A 16964-nucleotide genomic window follows, 5' to 3' on the forward strand; every position below is an offset into this window, starting at 1 on the left:
CCTGCGACTTCACTTTAGGAACGACAGATCGGGGGCTGTCCAAGATTCTTTTCCTTTATGAGTTCCTCCCATTGATTTCCCTACTGCCCGAGTCCTCTCTAGAACACAGTCGTGATGATATTGGCACAAGAATGCTCACTAATGATTGGCTCTCGGGACATGAATCCTCGGCACGAATCCTGAAACGGATGCAAGAAAGATCTTGTTCCTTTCCTCGGTCTTCTAGAACATGAAGAGAAGATGGAAATATACTCCGTACACTCGCCTGCATCATTACCAGGGAAAGCATGGGTTGGGGGTTGCGTGCCTGGTGTACACGGTCTACAGGTTCTGATTGGCTGCATCGAGGTGTAATGTTTTGATGGCATTAAGGTACGGAGTAGGCCGCGTTCGGCATTCCCACACCTCTCTCTGGTGATCAGCCCCTAATAATAACAACGATCCCCTGTCGGAGCTCAACAAACCCCTGCTCTTTTTAATCTTCATCTGCATGGTCATCCGGTGTTGTATCCAGGCACTCTTTTCCCTGCGCTTCTTTTCCCTTTCTGCTGGGTCATGTCACACACTCTCCGGCCCCTTCCGCTGGCATTTGTTTCTTGAATTGCCGTCCTTTTCTGCTACCCTCTTCTTGCTATCTGTGTGTATGACATATCTGAGACCTGCTCACTCACACGTCACCACTGTGTCCAAATCGCCGACCACAGCAGAGGTACGAGATCCCCTGCCTGCTCCTTCATCTGCACAGCTTCTGGGCGTCGCGTTCGCCCCCCCTACTAAACCCACCGGCCCTGCTGTTTTGTGGACCCCTATTTACTTTTTGGCAGCGATTCACATGGCCATGACCCCAGACGGTCTATGCGTGTTTCCCTAGCACTCACAGCCAGGCCCGCGGATGCAAGGATGACCGGGGAAACAGAACAATAATATTGGGAGCGAAATGACCGTCATCACACCATACTTAAACCGACCTTGACTATCCTTCAAGACCCTGCTTCCCACGCCTCGTCCTCCAAGTCGATTTTGATTCCTCTGCCTCTTTTCACAGACAGAGCCATCATTGTCGTACTCGAGCGCCGGGCCTGGTTTCAACTGCCCTGTCCTCCGCTCCATAAACTCCCCATAGCATCATATCAACTTCTCCATCGAACTGGTCCGCTTACCGCACCGTTCTTGTCCCTCGTTACCCGCATCAGCGCGGCCCACTGCCCGGCCATCTCCAGGCGGCCTGTACTCCGTACCCTCCTTGGTGAGCAGCTTCGGCAACCGTTGCCCCCCTCATCTCGCCCTATCAACAACCAAGCAACACCCCTGTCCTACGGTTAGCTACCCTAGCTCGAGCTCGCCAATTCGAATTGCCTGCCTGCCAATAATAGGGACGACGGAGATGGTTGTAACCACACGTCCCCTATCGCTTCTTTCTTCATGACAGTTCTTCTATTCCAGATTTGTTTACTATCGGCCTGCTCCAACACTCTTTTCAATGCGAAGCGCCTAAACCGCATTACCAAGGCTCACGTCGTCGCCAGAAGAACGACCGCTCCTTTGCGATCCCGCCAGAGGCGCACCCACGGTGCTCCAGCTGCCGCTCCTTACCGCAAGCGACGCCGTGCGTCTGCATTCGCTCGACGGGCAGAGCTTTTCCAGCAAACCTCGCAGAATCACACTCCGGCAGCGCCAACATCTGACGAGAGTCCTTGTTTTAATTCTTTAGATCGAGCCGCCGTAGAGCACCTCTTCACGTTGTACCAAGGCAAGATGGAAGGTGACGGCTCCAAACCCGACCCGGCGCCTAGGCCGAGCTCCGACAAGCTCTCCAAGGAGGCCGGCGCATCAGAGATTGCCAGGTCAGAAGCAATGCCTCCTCCGCCCTTGCCCACGGGCGGGGGGCTGGATGAGCACGCGTCTGAAACCCGGTCCGCCAGGTCTGAGTCTACTGCGTCTCGAAATACCAACCGCCTCTCACTCACTCTCCCCATCGCGCCGCCAACAGCTTGCCCGAGCCGCCCTCCCCCAAGCTCGTCGACGGCTGTGTCGTCGTATCCGCCTACACCAATTGACACATCCGCAGTCACGTCGCCGACTGACACAAACAATTTCATCACGGCCATTGCTACCCAGGAGAGACGTGTGCTCGAGCTCCGCGAAGAGCTCGACGGGGCGGAACGTGAATTATCCCGCCTCAAGAAGCAGTGGGCACATCACGAGGCGTTCAAGAAGAGGTCCGAGATTCGCAGAAAGGAGCCACTGAGACCGCTATCCCTCCAAATCCAGACGAGCACGCCTCCTAACCCAGAGGAAGACCCGCTCACGAGGCGAAGTGTTGAAATGGACAGGCGCAAGGCACTTCTCCTGGGGCAGCAGAGTGCACAGAGCACGCCGACTCAGTCAAGACGACGTGTTTTTCGCGGTGCTCATACGAGAACGCTCTCACTCTTGTCTCCGACCAAGACCACGGACGACTTCTCGGTTCACGAGGACGATGTCGGTCTGGTCAAATCACCCTCCCAGGAACTGGAGGCTGTCTTCCAGAGCATTCACCGCCGGAGCCCTATCACACCAGCACAGCTGTCGAAGCGGGCATCGTGGGCCCCGCGCTCGACCCAGCAAGTTGGTGGTCTGAAGCAGGTTGCCGATGACTTTAAAGCCGGACTCTGGACTTTTGTTGAGGATCTGCGACAAGCCACGGTGGGTGACGAGCCCATCACGGGCACCGGCGCGCCTTCAAGGGGTGCTGCTGGAAACCCTCGGGCAGGACATTCCCTGTCTGGTGAAAACCAAGATACTATCAAGGCCTCCGGACCTACCACCCGACCACACGTGAGCAGGGCCTTTGAACACACGCCAACACCGCCGGCCCGGTATACAGACAATCCGGAAAGGGCAACACAAAACACTGCCCCCGCGGCCGAGCACCAGCGAAAGGTGTCCAAGGCCGAGGGGAAGGCGGCGAAGCGTTTCTCGTGGACGCCTCTGACGGTCGATTCATTTGATGATAACGATTGGACAAACTGGGATAGTCCACCTGTCAAGTCGCCGCGATGGAGCGGCACCACGGTCAATGGCGACCTCATTGACGCAATTCCGGAGAAGAATGACGAGAACGAGACACCATCGTAAGAGCATCTCCCTCGCTATCAGCCCTTGGTTAGGAGCTTTGCTGATTGATGTGTAATCGCAGGGCAACTCAGCGGACTGGAGCGCAGTCGTCGACACCGTCAGACTCTCCCAGCAAGCTTGATGACATGTCCTGGGCTGTCCTGAACCGGCTGACTCCCGGCAACATCAAGCGTACCGCCTCTGACTTCATGAAAGAGTGGGAGAAGAGCTTGTCGCCGACCAGGGATGGTCTCACTGTTCCCGAGGAGAACAGAGACCAGCAGGTCAGAACCGTTGACCTATTGTAGATATTGCCTTTGAGGGGGGAATTTCGCCAGCGACACGGTGGAGTTGTCGGGCACTCCGTCTCTTGCATATAGAGTTCCCAGAGGGAGCGGCTACATTTCTTGCATATACATTCGGCGAAAGCATGAGGACACGGTTCTCACGACAAACGACCAGATGACAGAACGCAGCGCTATTTGAAGATTTTACCTGTTTGGTCATGGAAACGAGATTTAGCTTTGGATTTGTACCTGAACGATGGATCTCGTTGGTTGACGATGCTGAGTTTGGATTCGGATTTGGACTTGGTCTTGTTGTGTTTTATGGCGTCGAGTAATGTATAGCAGGGTGCACCTGTAGAATAATGATATAATGATCTATTGAACGTCAATGGGTGGAGCTGTGCGTTGCGCAACATGAACCATCGCCTATATCGAGTGACCAGTTTGGACGGCTCATGACGATACCTCGAAGCTCTAACGGTGTCAATGGAGCTGTTATGCGCACTGTTACGCACTGTGGGATCCAGGCTGCAGCTTGAGAGGGATTTTGATAGCGAAGCAACACCACCCACCACCCACTGGAGCACATGAGCTCGACTGGTGTGGTTTTTCCCCACCAACCCAAACACCCGCCTGTCGCTGCTGCTGACCCGGACCCATTACGTCGCAATACAGAGCACAACCAGTCAGTACCTTAGTCGGCCAGCAGCGGGTCACAGCTATCCCAGACCTTGAAGCCGCATCTGCAACCACTTACCGTATCTACCTCATCCATCCATCCCATCATCGCAACTCCAAGACGAGTAGCTTCCCCCCGCGGATCGTCACCTCCCGCTTCCCAATTGTTCTCTGCGCTCTGCTGCTCATCTATTCTCCTCTACACCTTTTCCATCGACCTACGACCGCGCAGATACGTTCAAGATGGACCACGTAGGCAAGATCTACTCCATCTCCGGCCCTGTCGTGATTGCCGAGGAGATGGAGGGTGTTGCCATGTACGAGCTCGTCAGGGTCGGTCACGATAACCTGGTCGGAGAGGTCATCAGGATCAGTGCAGACAGAGCATCGATCCAGGTCTACGAGGAGACTGGTGCGTTGGCAATCTCATAGCCTTCCCCCCTCCCCCCCATCTAGAAGTTCGGCTTTGCAGATCAGAAATACCTCGACCTGCATACATCAACCTAGCTCCCAGTCTGAGGATGAATACTAACAGTTTGTGCAATGGGCAACAGCGGGTGTGCAAGTCGGCGATCCCGTACGACGGACCGGCAAGCCCCTCTCCGTCGAGCTCGGCCCTGGCCTCCTCAACAACATCTACGATGGTATCCAGCGACCACTCGAGAAGATTTCCGAGATATCCAAGAGCATCTATATCCCCCGCGGTATCTCCGTACCCGCCCTCGACCGGACAAAGAAGTGGGAGTTCACTCCCACCATGAAGGTCGGCGACCACATCACGGGAGGCGACGTCTGGGGTACCGTCTTTGAGAACTCCTTCATCAAGGTCCACAGGATCCTCTTCCCGCCCCGCGCCCGGGGTACCATCACCAAGATTGCCGACAAGGGCGAGTACACAGTCGACGAGAAGATCCTCGAGGTCGAGTTCGACGGCAAGAAGACCCAGTACGGCATGATGCAGACCTGGCCCGTCCGTGTGCCCAGGCCAACCACGGAGAAGCACTCGGCCAACAGCCCGTTCCTCGTCGGCCAGCGTGTGCTCGACGCCCTCTTCCCCAGTGTCCTGGGTGGTACCGTCGCCATCCCAGGTGCTTTCGGCTGCGGCAAGACTGTCATCAGTCAGTCAGTGTCCAAGTTCTCCAACAGTGATATCATCGTCTACGTTGGATGTAAGTCGCCTGCTACAGCACTACCTCAAATTACCTCGCATATGAGTTATATACTAACTTTTTTTCTTTTCATAGGCGGTGAGCGCGGTAACGAGATGGCTGAAGTCTTGAAGGATTTCCCCGAGCTGTCTATCGAGGTCGAGGGTCGCAAGGAGCCCATCATGAAGCGCACGACGCTCATCGCCAACACCTCCAACATGCCCGTCGCCGCCCGTGAGGCCTCTATCTACACTGGAATTACGGTGGCAGAATATTTCCGTGATCAGGGTCTCGACGTCGCCATGATGGCCGACTCGTCTTCCCGTTGGGCCGAGGCCCTGCGTGAGCTTTCGGGTCGTCTTGGAGAGATGCCTGCGGACCAGGGTTTCCCGGCCTATCTGAGTACCAAGCTGGCCAGCTTCTACGAGCGTGCCGGCAAGGTTCAAGCCCTCGGCTCACCGGAGCGAGACGGCAGTGTCAGCATCGTCGGAGCCGTCAGCCCCCCCGGTGGTGATTTCTCCGACCCGGTCACGACGTCCACCCTGGGTATCGTGCAGGTCTTCTGGGGTCTGGACAAGAAGCTCGCCCAGCGCAAGCATTTCCCGTCCATCAACACGTCCGTGTCGTACTCCAAGTACACCATGGTGCTGGACAAGTGGTACGAGAAGGAGTACCCCGAGTTCCCGCGGCTGCGCAACAGCATCAAGCAGCTGCTGTCCAACTCGGAGGAGCTCGACCAGGTCGTGCAGCTGGTGGGCAAGGCGGCGCTGTCGGACCCGGACAAGATCACGCTCGACATGGCCACGCTGATCAAGGAGGACTTTTTGCAGCAGAACGGCTACAGCGACTACGACCAGTTCTGCCCCATCTGGAAGACGGAGTGGATGATGCGCCTCATGATGGGCTTCCACGACGAGGCGCAGAAGGCCATCTCGCAGGGCCAGTCGTGGGCCAAGGTCCGCGAGGCGACGCAGGAGCTGCAGGGCCAGCTGCGGAGCCTCAAGTTTGAGGTGCCGACCGAGGGCCAGGAGAAGATTTGCAAGAAGGTACGTTGCCATGACATACATTGACGCCCCAACCCCGAGCTTTTTACAGGTTGCTGACTCTGTCGTCCGTCATTTTAGTACGAGGCCATACAGCAGGCCATGCTGGACAAGTTTGCATCAGTTATGGACGAGTAAGGGCGCAGCTTTGTCATTCATAGGACGAGAGTAAGGGTGGGGGGGTGCGATCTGGAGAGGAGGAGTGAGTAGAGAGCAGACAGAGGAGAGTTTCGTCCTTTTTTTTTCTTCTGGTAAATCATCATGCTATAGAACATGTCACTGTCGGTTATTGATTTGGGCTTTTTTGTTTCTCACATGAAAGTTCTTGTATGTACGAACGAACCCCCGGTGCATAGACCCGGAAGGGAAGCTCAGACGGGTCCAGAATTCACACGCAAAGTTCACGAAGACGTACAGTTTTTTCTTGTCGCTTATGATAAAAGAGCTACACCATGACACATATGATTTAACTGGTGATAAATGGTTTGATGATGGTCTTCTTATACCAGGTCAAGTTCACACTATTTTCGCCAAAAAGGCACACTCGAATGTAGAGGGCTTTTTTTTAGTAATTTTTTTGGTTGAATTGAAGAATTTCTAAATAACAAAATCGGCTCCTCTTCCCTGATCTCTCTGCTGGAGATGCCCAAGGGCAAGAGTGCCTTTTCTCTCATTTCTTTTCGGCCGTCTCCATTGTCCCCATTCTCCTTGCGCCGAAGGAGAGAAGAAAACAGGGTAGTAGCACCGATAGATGGATGGTATAGAATGAAGCAATATATAAAAAAAAGGATGATGAAAAAAACAAGGGAAGTAAAAAAAGCTCCTCAATGCCCTGGGATGCATTTATAGGTATAAGGGTATATACAGGCTATGTCTATCAAGCCCGAGAGAAGTGAAGAGAGAAAAAAAAAGGAGGGGATTTTTTGTCTTAAGATCGGGCTCCGTGGTATCAAACATCGCTTTGTGTTTCGTCACGGAGTAGGAGCTCCTTCCCAGGTTTTTGTCTGTGTATGTGTCAACCACCACCGTCTTCCCCCCCCTCCGCCCTGCCGCCATTACACGTTTCTTGTTCCCCAGTGGTGAACTCTTCTTGGACTCGCACCATTTTTTTTTTACGAGATCTGCATGACCATAGGGCCGGCCATGATGATCTCGTCGGTGATCTTGCCGGTGAGGGGCGCCTGGGTGACGAGGTTGACGTAGACGACGCCGGCGAGGCCCTGGGGCACGGTGCAGCCGGTGCCCTGGGTGAAGGGCGAGAAGGCGGTGCCGCCGACGATGTTGCCGTTGGTGAAGGAGCAGAACTGGGCGCCGGCGGCGGCCTGGGACTCGACGTTGATGGTGGAGCCGATGGCGGCGGCGGCGGGCGCGCCGGCGGCCATGGTCAGGGTCGGGAAGGCGGTGAGGATGAGGTTGGAGCCCTCGGGGCAGGACTGGATGAAGGGCGCGGCGAGAGAGAAGACCTGCTTGGGGGACAGCGAGGTGTCGAAGGCGCCCGGGGCGGCGGCGACCTGCGAGGCGACGCGGATGAAGGTCTGGTGGCGGGCCTCCTGGGTCAGGATGGAGCCGGCGGTGCCGAGGATGGAGCCGTCGGCGATGAGGGGCGCGCCGCCGAGGTAGGCCGACACGCCGACGTTCTCGAGCACGGCGGCCGTGGCGACCATGCCCTTTGCGTCGGTGAAGCCAAAGTTGTAGGTGCAGGGCTGGACGGGCTTGACGCCCGCCTGCGCGATGGCGCCCTGCAGGAGCCCGACGTGGGCCTGCTCGCTGGCGCCGATGCTGATGAGGTCGTTGACCTGCGCCTGGGTCAGGCCGAGGGCCAGGAAGTCCGAGGCCGGGAACTTGGCGAAGCCCTGCTGGTAGAAGGCCGTCTCGAGCCACTCGAGCGTCAGGGCGCTGGTAGGTTGTGCATGTTAGTCCCCATGTGAATCTGTGCTACGGCTGTGTGTGTGTGTGAAGAACAAGACCACGTACAATTGCAGGATGTCAATATCCGTCAGGCCGAGGGCAGCAGCGGCGGCGTTCTGTCGCTTCGAGTACTCGTAGAACTTCATCTGGCCCCGGGTGAGCCTCGGGTGTGCTGGCAAGGCAGTGGCGGCGGCAGCAAAGGCCAGGACGGCGGCCGCGGTCTTCATGAAGGAAGGCATCTCGACTGATTATCTGCGTTGTGCGTGTGTGTGTGTGTGTGACCTTGTCTGGTTCCCCTGGATCCAAGATGGCAAAAAGAATGTGGCGATGTTGTAGAATGATAGCAAGACCAGCCTGGCTGTTCTAAACAACAACAAGAGTCCCTCCTGGGTTGTTGAAGAAATTAAAGCGTATTAAATCGAAAATGATAGTAGTGAACGATAGAGACTGACGAGCAACAAAACGTTGATCCCAGGAAAGCAGACCAGCGCTTTTGGTTCAAAAGGGTTTGCAGAAAGGAACGGAGGGTTGGATGGGATGGGGGTGAAAAGAAGGGCAGGAGGAGAACAAGAGGACGGAAGATGCAGCTCTTGGTGGGAAGCAGGGCCGAGTTAAGAGAAAGGGCATGCCAAGAGATCATCGCGATTTGATTGAGATGGGATGGAGAGCGGCTACAGCTCGTTCCGTGCCCGGCTTCAGCAGTCCTGCGACGGCAACTCCATCACGTCCCGCAATGCGACAGGGCAGCCATCCAGAAAGCTCGAGCTCCTCTCTCTCTCTCTCGCTCGCTCGGAGCGCCTTACCCTTGAAGAGCCGGCCTGCCCTGGACAGGATGGGAGGGCAGCGTGGGCAGGGGAGGGAGGGAAGGGGAGGGGACCCGCCCAAGAGGGTTGACGGTTGACAGGAGAATGATAAGGATTGTTTCGTTTCCTCTGTGGCGCTCAGGGAGAAGACTGAACCGGAGCATCGTGAGAAGTGGCCTGCGGCCCAATCAGGCGTCGTCGTGCTCCCGGGAAAGTGAGTGTATCTGGGCAAGGAGCTCGACCCCCCAGATCCGGACCCGCATAGCTTAAACCCCAAGCAGGGCCTTGACAGGGGCAAGCGGAGCAGAAGTAGAGCCTCCAAGGGCCCCCAAGGAACCCCTAGCGCCGTCGTTTGCGAACCGAGTACAGCGCCTTAGTCCCGGGTAGGCTAAGTGCTGTGGCGCGCTAGATTGACAGACAGGGGCTGCCACGGGGCCCGGCCGGGGTTCTGCGACCTCGTCCTGTCTCAGGCTCGTTTCGGTCGGCGGACCGTGGGCGACCCGAAGCCTGCTTGGCCTGCTCCCGACATCAAATTCGCTTTCCCTGACGTGCGTGCGCATGGCGTCAAGCATTCGAGTGGGAGCCCGCGCTTTGGGCTTTGGGCCATGGCGATGGGCGTCAACTGAACTACCTAGTGGCTTGGGACTACCTACCCTAACCCTGCCAAGCTTGAAGCCAGACATGGTCTTCACGGTTGTACGGAACATCGCGACACTTTCATTCCCCGCCCCGGCAGGACATCTACGGAGTGCTACACTGCTACCTAGCTGAATAGGACTGTAGCCGGGAGCAACATCTGGCTTGTCATCGTGCTTGTTTCTGTTCGTGCCAAGTAGAGCTCGTCATGTACCCATGCCATGCCGAGCAGTTCCAACAGGCGCCTGCCAAGGTCTTCAATCTTGCCCTCGTGGCTGGCTAGCAAACCCATGTTAGAACACGCTAGATGGACTTGCAAAATTGAAGGATCAATCTTGGCATGGTTTACAAACACCGTGCCTCCGGTAATCTGGACCAGCGAAGCTTGGCTCGCCGGTCGTTGTTCACCACAGGGCCCAGATGCTCGACCATACGCCTCACGAGAGCCCATGACCATGCAGTCAATCCCATCTCGGGACGCCGATCACCTCTGTCTACTCCGTATAAGAGTACTTTGGAACAGAATAGTAAGCAGAGCCACTTCTACTTGCGAGGCCTCTTCGCCTCCCGCCGGATGCCTCCGAGACCGAGCCTGTGGTATCCACGGACCATTCGTGAACCGAAGAGTTCCCCCACGAGGCATCACTGCAAGGACTCAAATCTGAGGCTTCCTAGTCGCGATTGGTCGATCGAGATAGATAGATAGATATCCGAGGAGGCTGAAAACCGGACCCTCGTGCAAGGCTACTCGTTGGGTAGCATTGAGTCTCTTCTTCCAAGCTGGCCCTTCATGGTATCTCTGTTGATCTGCAGAGGAACCTCCGCCGACTATTCCCTGCCCTGGGTCATGATACATCGGGACTTTGACTGCCGTGAATGTCCTCACGAGGACGAGGCAAGGCCTCGCTATCGCAACCTTCTATTCCAGAAGTGCGCACACATTAACCATTAGTGAACGTGCCCGCAATGGCAATGGGTCATGCATTGAGCCGTTCTCCCCCCGTCCCAGATCGACTGCTGGCTTTATCGGAGGCCAAACATGATCGACCCCCCTAGGCATAACTAACGTCCGGGACAGAGAACATGGGGATTGCGCAAGCCAGCAGAGTAGACAAGGCGAAACATGTCAGATGCACACACACACACACACACAACCCTCCCGCTCCCGAGACCCGACAGGCAGGCACACATGCTCTCTCTTTCTCTCTCTCTCACTCCCTCTCCCTCCTCACAGTACCCGAGTAGCCCTATGAAAAACAAGACTCCCCCCCCCCCTCTTGATCTGCATTCCACATCCGCACATCCCGAACACGACCTGCCTCGTCCACGCTGGATGTGCCGTCGATCGCCCGGCTCGCAGTCCAGCCCTCCCGCATGCCAGCAGCCATGGCATGCTGAAACCATCTCTTCGACAGCGCCACTACCGCAGAGCCACACGCCGCGTGGGCTCTTGCTCCAGACGGCCGGGACGATGGCGGATCTTTGGGAGAAAAGGGCATACCGCCCAATCAGGCCGCTTCGGAGAACAAATAGCCTGTTCCGGCACGTCGATCAACCCCCCAGGTCTCTCCGGATAGATGAATTCAGCTTGTTGCTCACATGATTGAGTGGCTCACGTCAATAAAACTATGCAGACCAAAACAAAGTAAAAGTCAAGTAGCAGTGTGGTACGAATATCGCGGGACTCTCAATTGCTCTTGGTTATAACTAATTGCTCTGGACGGCGCTCCCTCGTCGTTCTCAGATGAGGTCAATCGACCATCGACAAAGATATACCCGAAGCTACGGTTTTGTGGGCTGCATGCTGACAATCTGCCATGGATTTTACTCATATACTCAAGCTTCTTCTCCTTCAATTACTTCCTCTTTTCTCGTATCAATGATAAGAATATCATGCGCTCCTCGCGCGGTCTCTCGAGGGACGCCACGCTCGCAATTCGGCACACTCGTGGTTCTAGAGCGCATACGGGTTGAGGGACCGGATGGTCAAGCACCTAGTAAATTGTTAGAATGCGCAGCTTCACAAAAGGGGGGTGCTGCCCAGGAGTCAAGCGACTTACGGTGGGCTCTTGGTGAGATCCGTCTTTAGAATGACCGGCACTCTTGCCATCTCCGTCACGTCCTGAATGTACTCGCCTCCCTCCTCCCTCAGCTTGAAGAGCTTCAGGTACTTCTCCTTGTTGGAGAGCAGCGTCTCGGGAGCCTCCGCCATGGGGACCTTGGAGTCGGACCTCGTGCGCTGAAGGAGACCTGGAGCATTCGAGTTGGATCGAGCAGGAGAGCCGGGCACGCTCTGTGTAGGTCGCTCGGCCAACGAGGCACCGGCCATGGCCTCAGTGATGTCCGACGCGTTGTCGTCATCGTCATCGAACAATGCGTCGACGTCATCAGTCGAGATGGTGCCAGTCTCGGTCTGCTTGCGTGTTGCCTCCTCGCGTTCCTTCTTGGCCCGTTCGGCCTCCTCGGCCTGGCGGGCTGCTGCCCGGGCGTTCGACATCCTCTGCGATGCAGCGGCCTTCGGGCGCTCGTCCTCGGGCACGTACGCGGAGCTGGGAACACCCTTCTCCCAGTACAGCTCCAAAATTCGCTTCTCCTTGCGGAACTCGGCCTTCTTGAGCGGCAGCTGGTCACAATGGACACGCTTCTCAAAGCCCCACTCCGGAATGAGAACATCAAAGGCCGACTCGTAAACACAAATGACAATGCCCTCACTGATCAGATCTCCGTTGGTCTCCTGCTTCTTCTTGTCCATATCACGGCAAGACTCGATATGAACGCTCTGTTCCTGGGCGTTCTGTGCCGAGTCTTTCTTCGTGTTGCAAGACTCGACCGTCTTGACGAGGTTCTCAAGGTCCTCGGTGTATTCAATCTTGCCCTCGGAAAGGGCCGCCTCCAGCTGACGGTGAACAATGATATCGGCGTAGCGACGTGTTGGGCTAGTGAAGTGGGTGTAGAGCGGTAGGTTCAGAGCGAAGTGCGGCCAGAGGTGCTTTGCGGTCTTGCCGGCAATGTAATACTTGGCACGCTGCATCGTCTTCAGGAGGAGCGTTTCCATGCCCTTCCTGATATCCACATCGTCGACCTTGAAGAGGCTGTTCTGTAGAGCACCGCTGCTGGACGAGTCCATCTCGTAGCCTAGCGCAGTCATGCGCTCGACAAATGTCTGGAGGCGGCGGGGGTTGGGTGCCGTCTGCCGGCGCAGCAGAGCCTTCTCTGGGAGGGCTTGCGAGAGGCGTTGGGCAACATAGGCGTTGGCCTTGTGCATCAACTCCTCCACAAGCTCTACAGCCGTGGTGGAGTCAAATATGTTGTGCTCAATTGGAATGTTCTCGTCATCCAGCTGCTGGAGCAGGCGTAGCGGCGCAATGGGCTCGCCTCCAGCGCCCAGACGAGCTTCGCGGAACTTCTGTGACACGGCCTGCGAAAGTCAGCGTTGAGGAAAACAGATGGTGTGGATCGGCGTCACGTACATTGAGAATTTGAATATCTTTGAGAGCTGCAGCTTCGTGCTTGAAATTGCCCTCGCCAGACAGAGCAGAGTTGATCTCCTTCAGCGATAGCTTGCCGTTGCTCTTAATGACGGTCTTGCCAACCCAGGTGTCGCCTTCAGCAACCGCGCCGTTATGAGGGTTGACTTGGAACACCACACTGACGGTGAGACGCTCCTGTCCAGGCGTCAGGGAGCAGACCTCGGTGGCCAGCTTCGGGGGCAGGAGTGCGCAGGTGCGGTTGACGAGGTGCACAGCAGTACCACGCTTCTTCGCTTCGCGATCGACCAGGGAGTTTGGCTTGACGAAGTGAGTGACGTCAGCAACGTGAACACCGATCTCGATCTTGCCATCCGGTCGGGTCTTGACATGAACGGCATTGCCCAGGTCGGCAGAGCCATCCAGATCCAGAGTGAAGGTCTTCTCATCACGGAAGTCACGACGAGCAGTGATCGCGGTCTCGTCCTCCTTAGCGAGTGACCAGTCCTGAAGGCCAACGCTTCTCAGGACAGCATCGGAAAACTCGTCCGATGAGAAGTTGTTATCACGAAGGAGTGCATCAGTCTCAACCTTCAGGTCGCCCATTCTTCCAAGCTGCTCAACGAGTGTGCCGAAAGGATGGAGCGAGGTGATCGGCCAACGCTTGATGCATGCAACAAAGATGCGATCGGCGTAGTCCTGGTGTTTCTCTACAAAGTCTCGGGGTGCTTGTTCGGTTGGGATAGCAATGAGAGGCACTCGCTTGTCCGTTGGCTTGAACCAGACGATCTTGGGCTTCTCCTGTTGGCGGCTATCCTGATGACGAGAGCCGCCATCCCGAGCAGCTCGCTCGGCCTCCTGCTTCTCCTTGGTAGCCTGGCTGCTGGGGCGCAGCAGACCAAGAGTACCAGAGAACATCTGACCAGCAACACGCTCGATGACAGCCACGATGTGGCCAGCATAGAGAGGCTTCTGCTCATCATTGATCTCCTCTTCTTCAACAAGCAGAAGGCTCTGACCTTCCACTTCAACGTCATCATTCTTTTTCTGAGTTGGTCGCTGTCTCAGACTGCCGCGACGACGAATGCCTCCCTCAGCGGTGCTGTTCTCGTCGCCGTTGTTGTTCTGGCCGTTGGTAGAGCCAGAACGGGTATCAGTAATATCCTTCCGTTTCTTCTTCTCTTCCTTCTCTCGCTTCTGGGACCACACCTCGTCAACATCGAGCAGCTCGACGGCAACCAGGTCTCCTTCCAGAGCACGGTTGCGATCTTTGCTACCGCAGATAAAGATGTCGGCATCAAGAAGACCATCCTGAGTCGAGACATAAGCATCGCTACGGTTCTTCTTGTTGACACGGAGGATGCCCGAGACAAGTTGCCCGTCACCAAGGAGAGCGGGGAGGGTTGCCTGGGGCAGGTAAGGAGTGAAAAGCGTCTTGCGCTGTTGCTGCTGAGGCTGCTGGGCAGAGAGCTGTGGTGCGTGCTGGCTGCCGCCAAGACCAACAAAGTTCTGGCCGTTCATCTGGGCAGCCTGAAGCGCCTGCAACTGGTTAAGCTGCATAGGGTTAAGTTGTTGGCCGGGAAACATTCCGGGAATCATCATCTGGCCTGGAAGTTGCACGAGCTGGGGCTGACCTGGATACTGGAACGCTCCAATGTTCGAGAACGACTGGTTGCTCATGGATTGACGGGAGCGATGACCGGGTTGGAAGTTTTGCTGCTGTCCAGCATTCTGGTCTTGACCCTGGTTTTGGGTCCTCCAGTTTCCATCAAAGTTACGGGAGCCGGTACGTGCATGCCCGGTCGAGCCGCCACGACGCTGGAGATCACCAGAGTGGCCACCTGCGTCGCCGGCGCGCGGGGCGGCGCCACCGCGACCAACAGCCATACTCTGGCTTCTACCATGTGCTCCGCCGCGGCCTCGAGAGGGGCCTGACCCCTGGGACGGCTGACTGTCAGGGACGGCGAGCGAAGAAGAGGCTCTACCTTCGTCCTCAGGCTTATCGGAGGCACCAGTGGCACCGGGACCGGGGAACTGGAAGCCAGAGGTGGTACGCTTTTGCTGCGCAATCTCAGCAGCCTTCTTGGCATCGGCCAGAGCCAACGAGTGCCTTCGTTGATGACCGCCACCTGAACCGCCGCCGCGTCCGCCCCTGGTGCTACTGTTCTCGCGGTTGTGGCCGGAAGCATTGTCCACATTACCGAAGGCAGATCCAGAGGCTCCAGAAGAAGGGGCGGGGGGAGGGCCCATTCCCATGTTCGGGAGTGCCGACTGATTACGGCGATGTGACATTGGCTGGGTCGGAGGTGCCATGTTAACATTTTGCTGCGGTAGCTGATTCGGGAATTGGAAACCGGCCTGAGGTGACATGTTGGTCATGTTAGGCTGGAGGTGGTTGAACGCTCCGCCCGGGGGTAGCATCCCCATGTTGACATACTGCTGCTGAGTCGCCTGGATCTGTTGCTGTTGCTGCTGTAGGAGTTCGATCTGTTGCTGGATGGCAAGCTGCTCCACTAGAAGAGGAAAAGGTTAGTATCAACGGTTGCCAAGGCCGAGACGACGGCGAGCTCTGTGAAGGATGGAAAATCACACGGTGACGAGCCAGCAGGGGGTAGAAGCAGAGAAAAACTATCAACAAGAAGCTTACTGTTGGGGTTGGCAAACATGCTCATCAAGGGAGTGAGCTCTGAAGGACTGCGACGATGGGCGATGTGAAGCCGTCGGCCAGCAGGACCGGGGACGCCCCCCGTAGGAGGAGGCTGCTGTTGTTGCTGCTCCATGACAAGCTAGCAAAAACTGCCTGACAATGGGGAGACAAGCTTGGTGTGTGTGTGATGGGGTTTCTTTCGTGGGTCGGAGAGCTTGAATCGCTGTTGGATGATGCGGTATCACGAACCAGGCGACGATGACGACGTCCAAAGTGATGTCAAGGAGGGTACGAAAGGAGAGAGCGTTGGAAAAGGGTGATGATGATCTGGACGCTTTGCTTTGATCGGAAAGGGAACGTGCAAGTACTGAAGACGAGCTGGAATAGCAGAGACGGTGGTGATTTGGAGATTGGAAAGATGGTAGGCAGGACAGCAGACGAAAGGAGAGGAGAGAGTTGTGGGTTGTGTGTGTGAAGAGGAGGAGAAGGGTAAGGGCGAATACGATTGATGATGATGGAAGACGAGAGACAAGAAAGAAGGTGGTGCTGCTCTCCAAGTGCTTCGGTGCTGGTGCTTCGGTGCTCTGGTGCTGCTCCAGCACTGCTCTTGGTTCCAGTGTGTTGCCCCAGCTCGCCAAGCGGCCAAAGTACCTGCCTACCAAACCTGGGTAGCTCTGTAGCATGCATGACCACCAGCTCCAGGCCACATTACAGTTGCGTGTGTACTTCCAAGGTGCCCACAGGTGGTTGGCTGAGTCCAAACTGGGAGCACTAGACAGGGTACCATGGTGGGGGGCCCAGGTACCTTTGGGGGACCAAGCGAGCCCAATGCGACCGGGATTGGCGACGGTTGAGGCCTGGTGTTAGGGGGAGGCGAGGAGACTCTGAGGCAGCGGTAGGTCCCAAGTACCTTTCGTCCTCTGCCTTCAATTCCCACTTTTACACGTTTTGGGGAGAAGAAGAGGGGGAATCTCTTGACAATAGAAACGTGAGCCATGCCGTTTTCTGCCCAGCTGAGCTTCACACCCCTACAGAACGCACGGCGTATGTTTCCAGTTCCCTTACCTACCCTGCAGCTTCAACTCCATCTGTTTGCAGCGGGCTTCAAAAGGCCTGGAAACTCCACTGGAGGACTGACCCGTGATGGACTAGGTAGTGACGGCGGCAGCGGGCGGGCTACTTTTAGAGGTAAAGGGAAGCTCCACTCAACGAGGAATACGGGCTTTCGTCGACGCTTATTAGGTACGCCTT

At 56.4% G+C, this 16964-nt stretch overlaps 4 protein-coding genes across 4 annotated transcripts; 2 read left to right on the forward strand and 2 right to left on the reverse strand.

The window, feature by feature from the left end:
* Positions 1-1422: 1422 nt before the first annotated feature.
* On the forward strand, positions 1423-3404 carry E0L32_001761 (uncharacterized protein; the record flags this gene model as incomplete). Its single annotated transcript, XM_031135875.1, has 2 exons — positions 1423-3113; positions 3179-3404. The coding sequence occupies 2 exons, from the start codon at positions 1423-1425 to the stop codon at positions 3402-3404; spliced, it is 1917 nt and encodes a 638-aa protein (XP_030989897.1).
* A 900-nt stretch (positions 3405-4304) lies between these two features.
* E0L32_001762 (uncharacterized protein) lies at positions 4305-6390 on the forward strand (the record flags this gene model as incomplete). The annotated part of the gene is made up of 4 exons (XM_031135876.1): positions 4305-4473; positions 4616-5230; positions 5306-6255; positions 6334-6390. 4 exons carry the CDS (start codon positions 4305-4307, stop codon positions 6388-6390), a joined length of 1791 nt encoding a protein of 596 aa, XP_030989898.1.
* Positions 6391-7364: 974 nt separating this feature from the next.
* Positions 7365-8399, reverse strand: E0L32_001763 (uncharacterized protein; the record flags this gene model as incomplete). Its single annotated transcript, XM_031135878.1, has 2 exons — positions 7365-8148; positions 8227-8399. 2 exons carry the CDS (start codon positions 8397-8399, stop codon positions 7365-7367), a joined length of 957 nt encoding a protein of 318 aa, XP_030989899.1.
* Positions 8400-11553: 3154 nt separating this feature from the next.
* Positions 11554-15846, reverse strand: E0L32_001764 (uncharacterized protein; the record flags this gene model as incomplete). Its single annotated transcript, XM_031135879.1, has 4 exons — positions 11554-11593; positions 11660-13017; positions 13070-15579; positions 15714-15846. 4 exons carry the CDS (start codon positions 15844-15846, stop codon positions 11554-11556), a joined length of 4041 nt encoding a protein of 1346 aa, XP_030989900.1.
* Positions 15847-16964: the final 1118 nt, after the last annotated feature.

Source organism: Thyridium curvatum (genome assembly GCF_004353045.1).
Source record: "Thyridium curvatum strain D216 chromosome Unknown NODE_7_length_750237_cov_83.650653, whole genome shotgun sequence".
NCBI classification, from domain to species: Eukaryota; Fungi; Ascomycota; class Sordariomycetes; order Thyridiales; family Thyridiaceae; genus Thyridium; species Thyridium curvatum.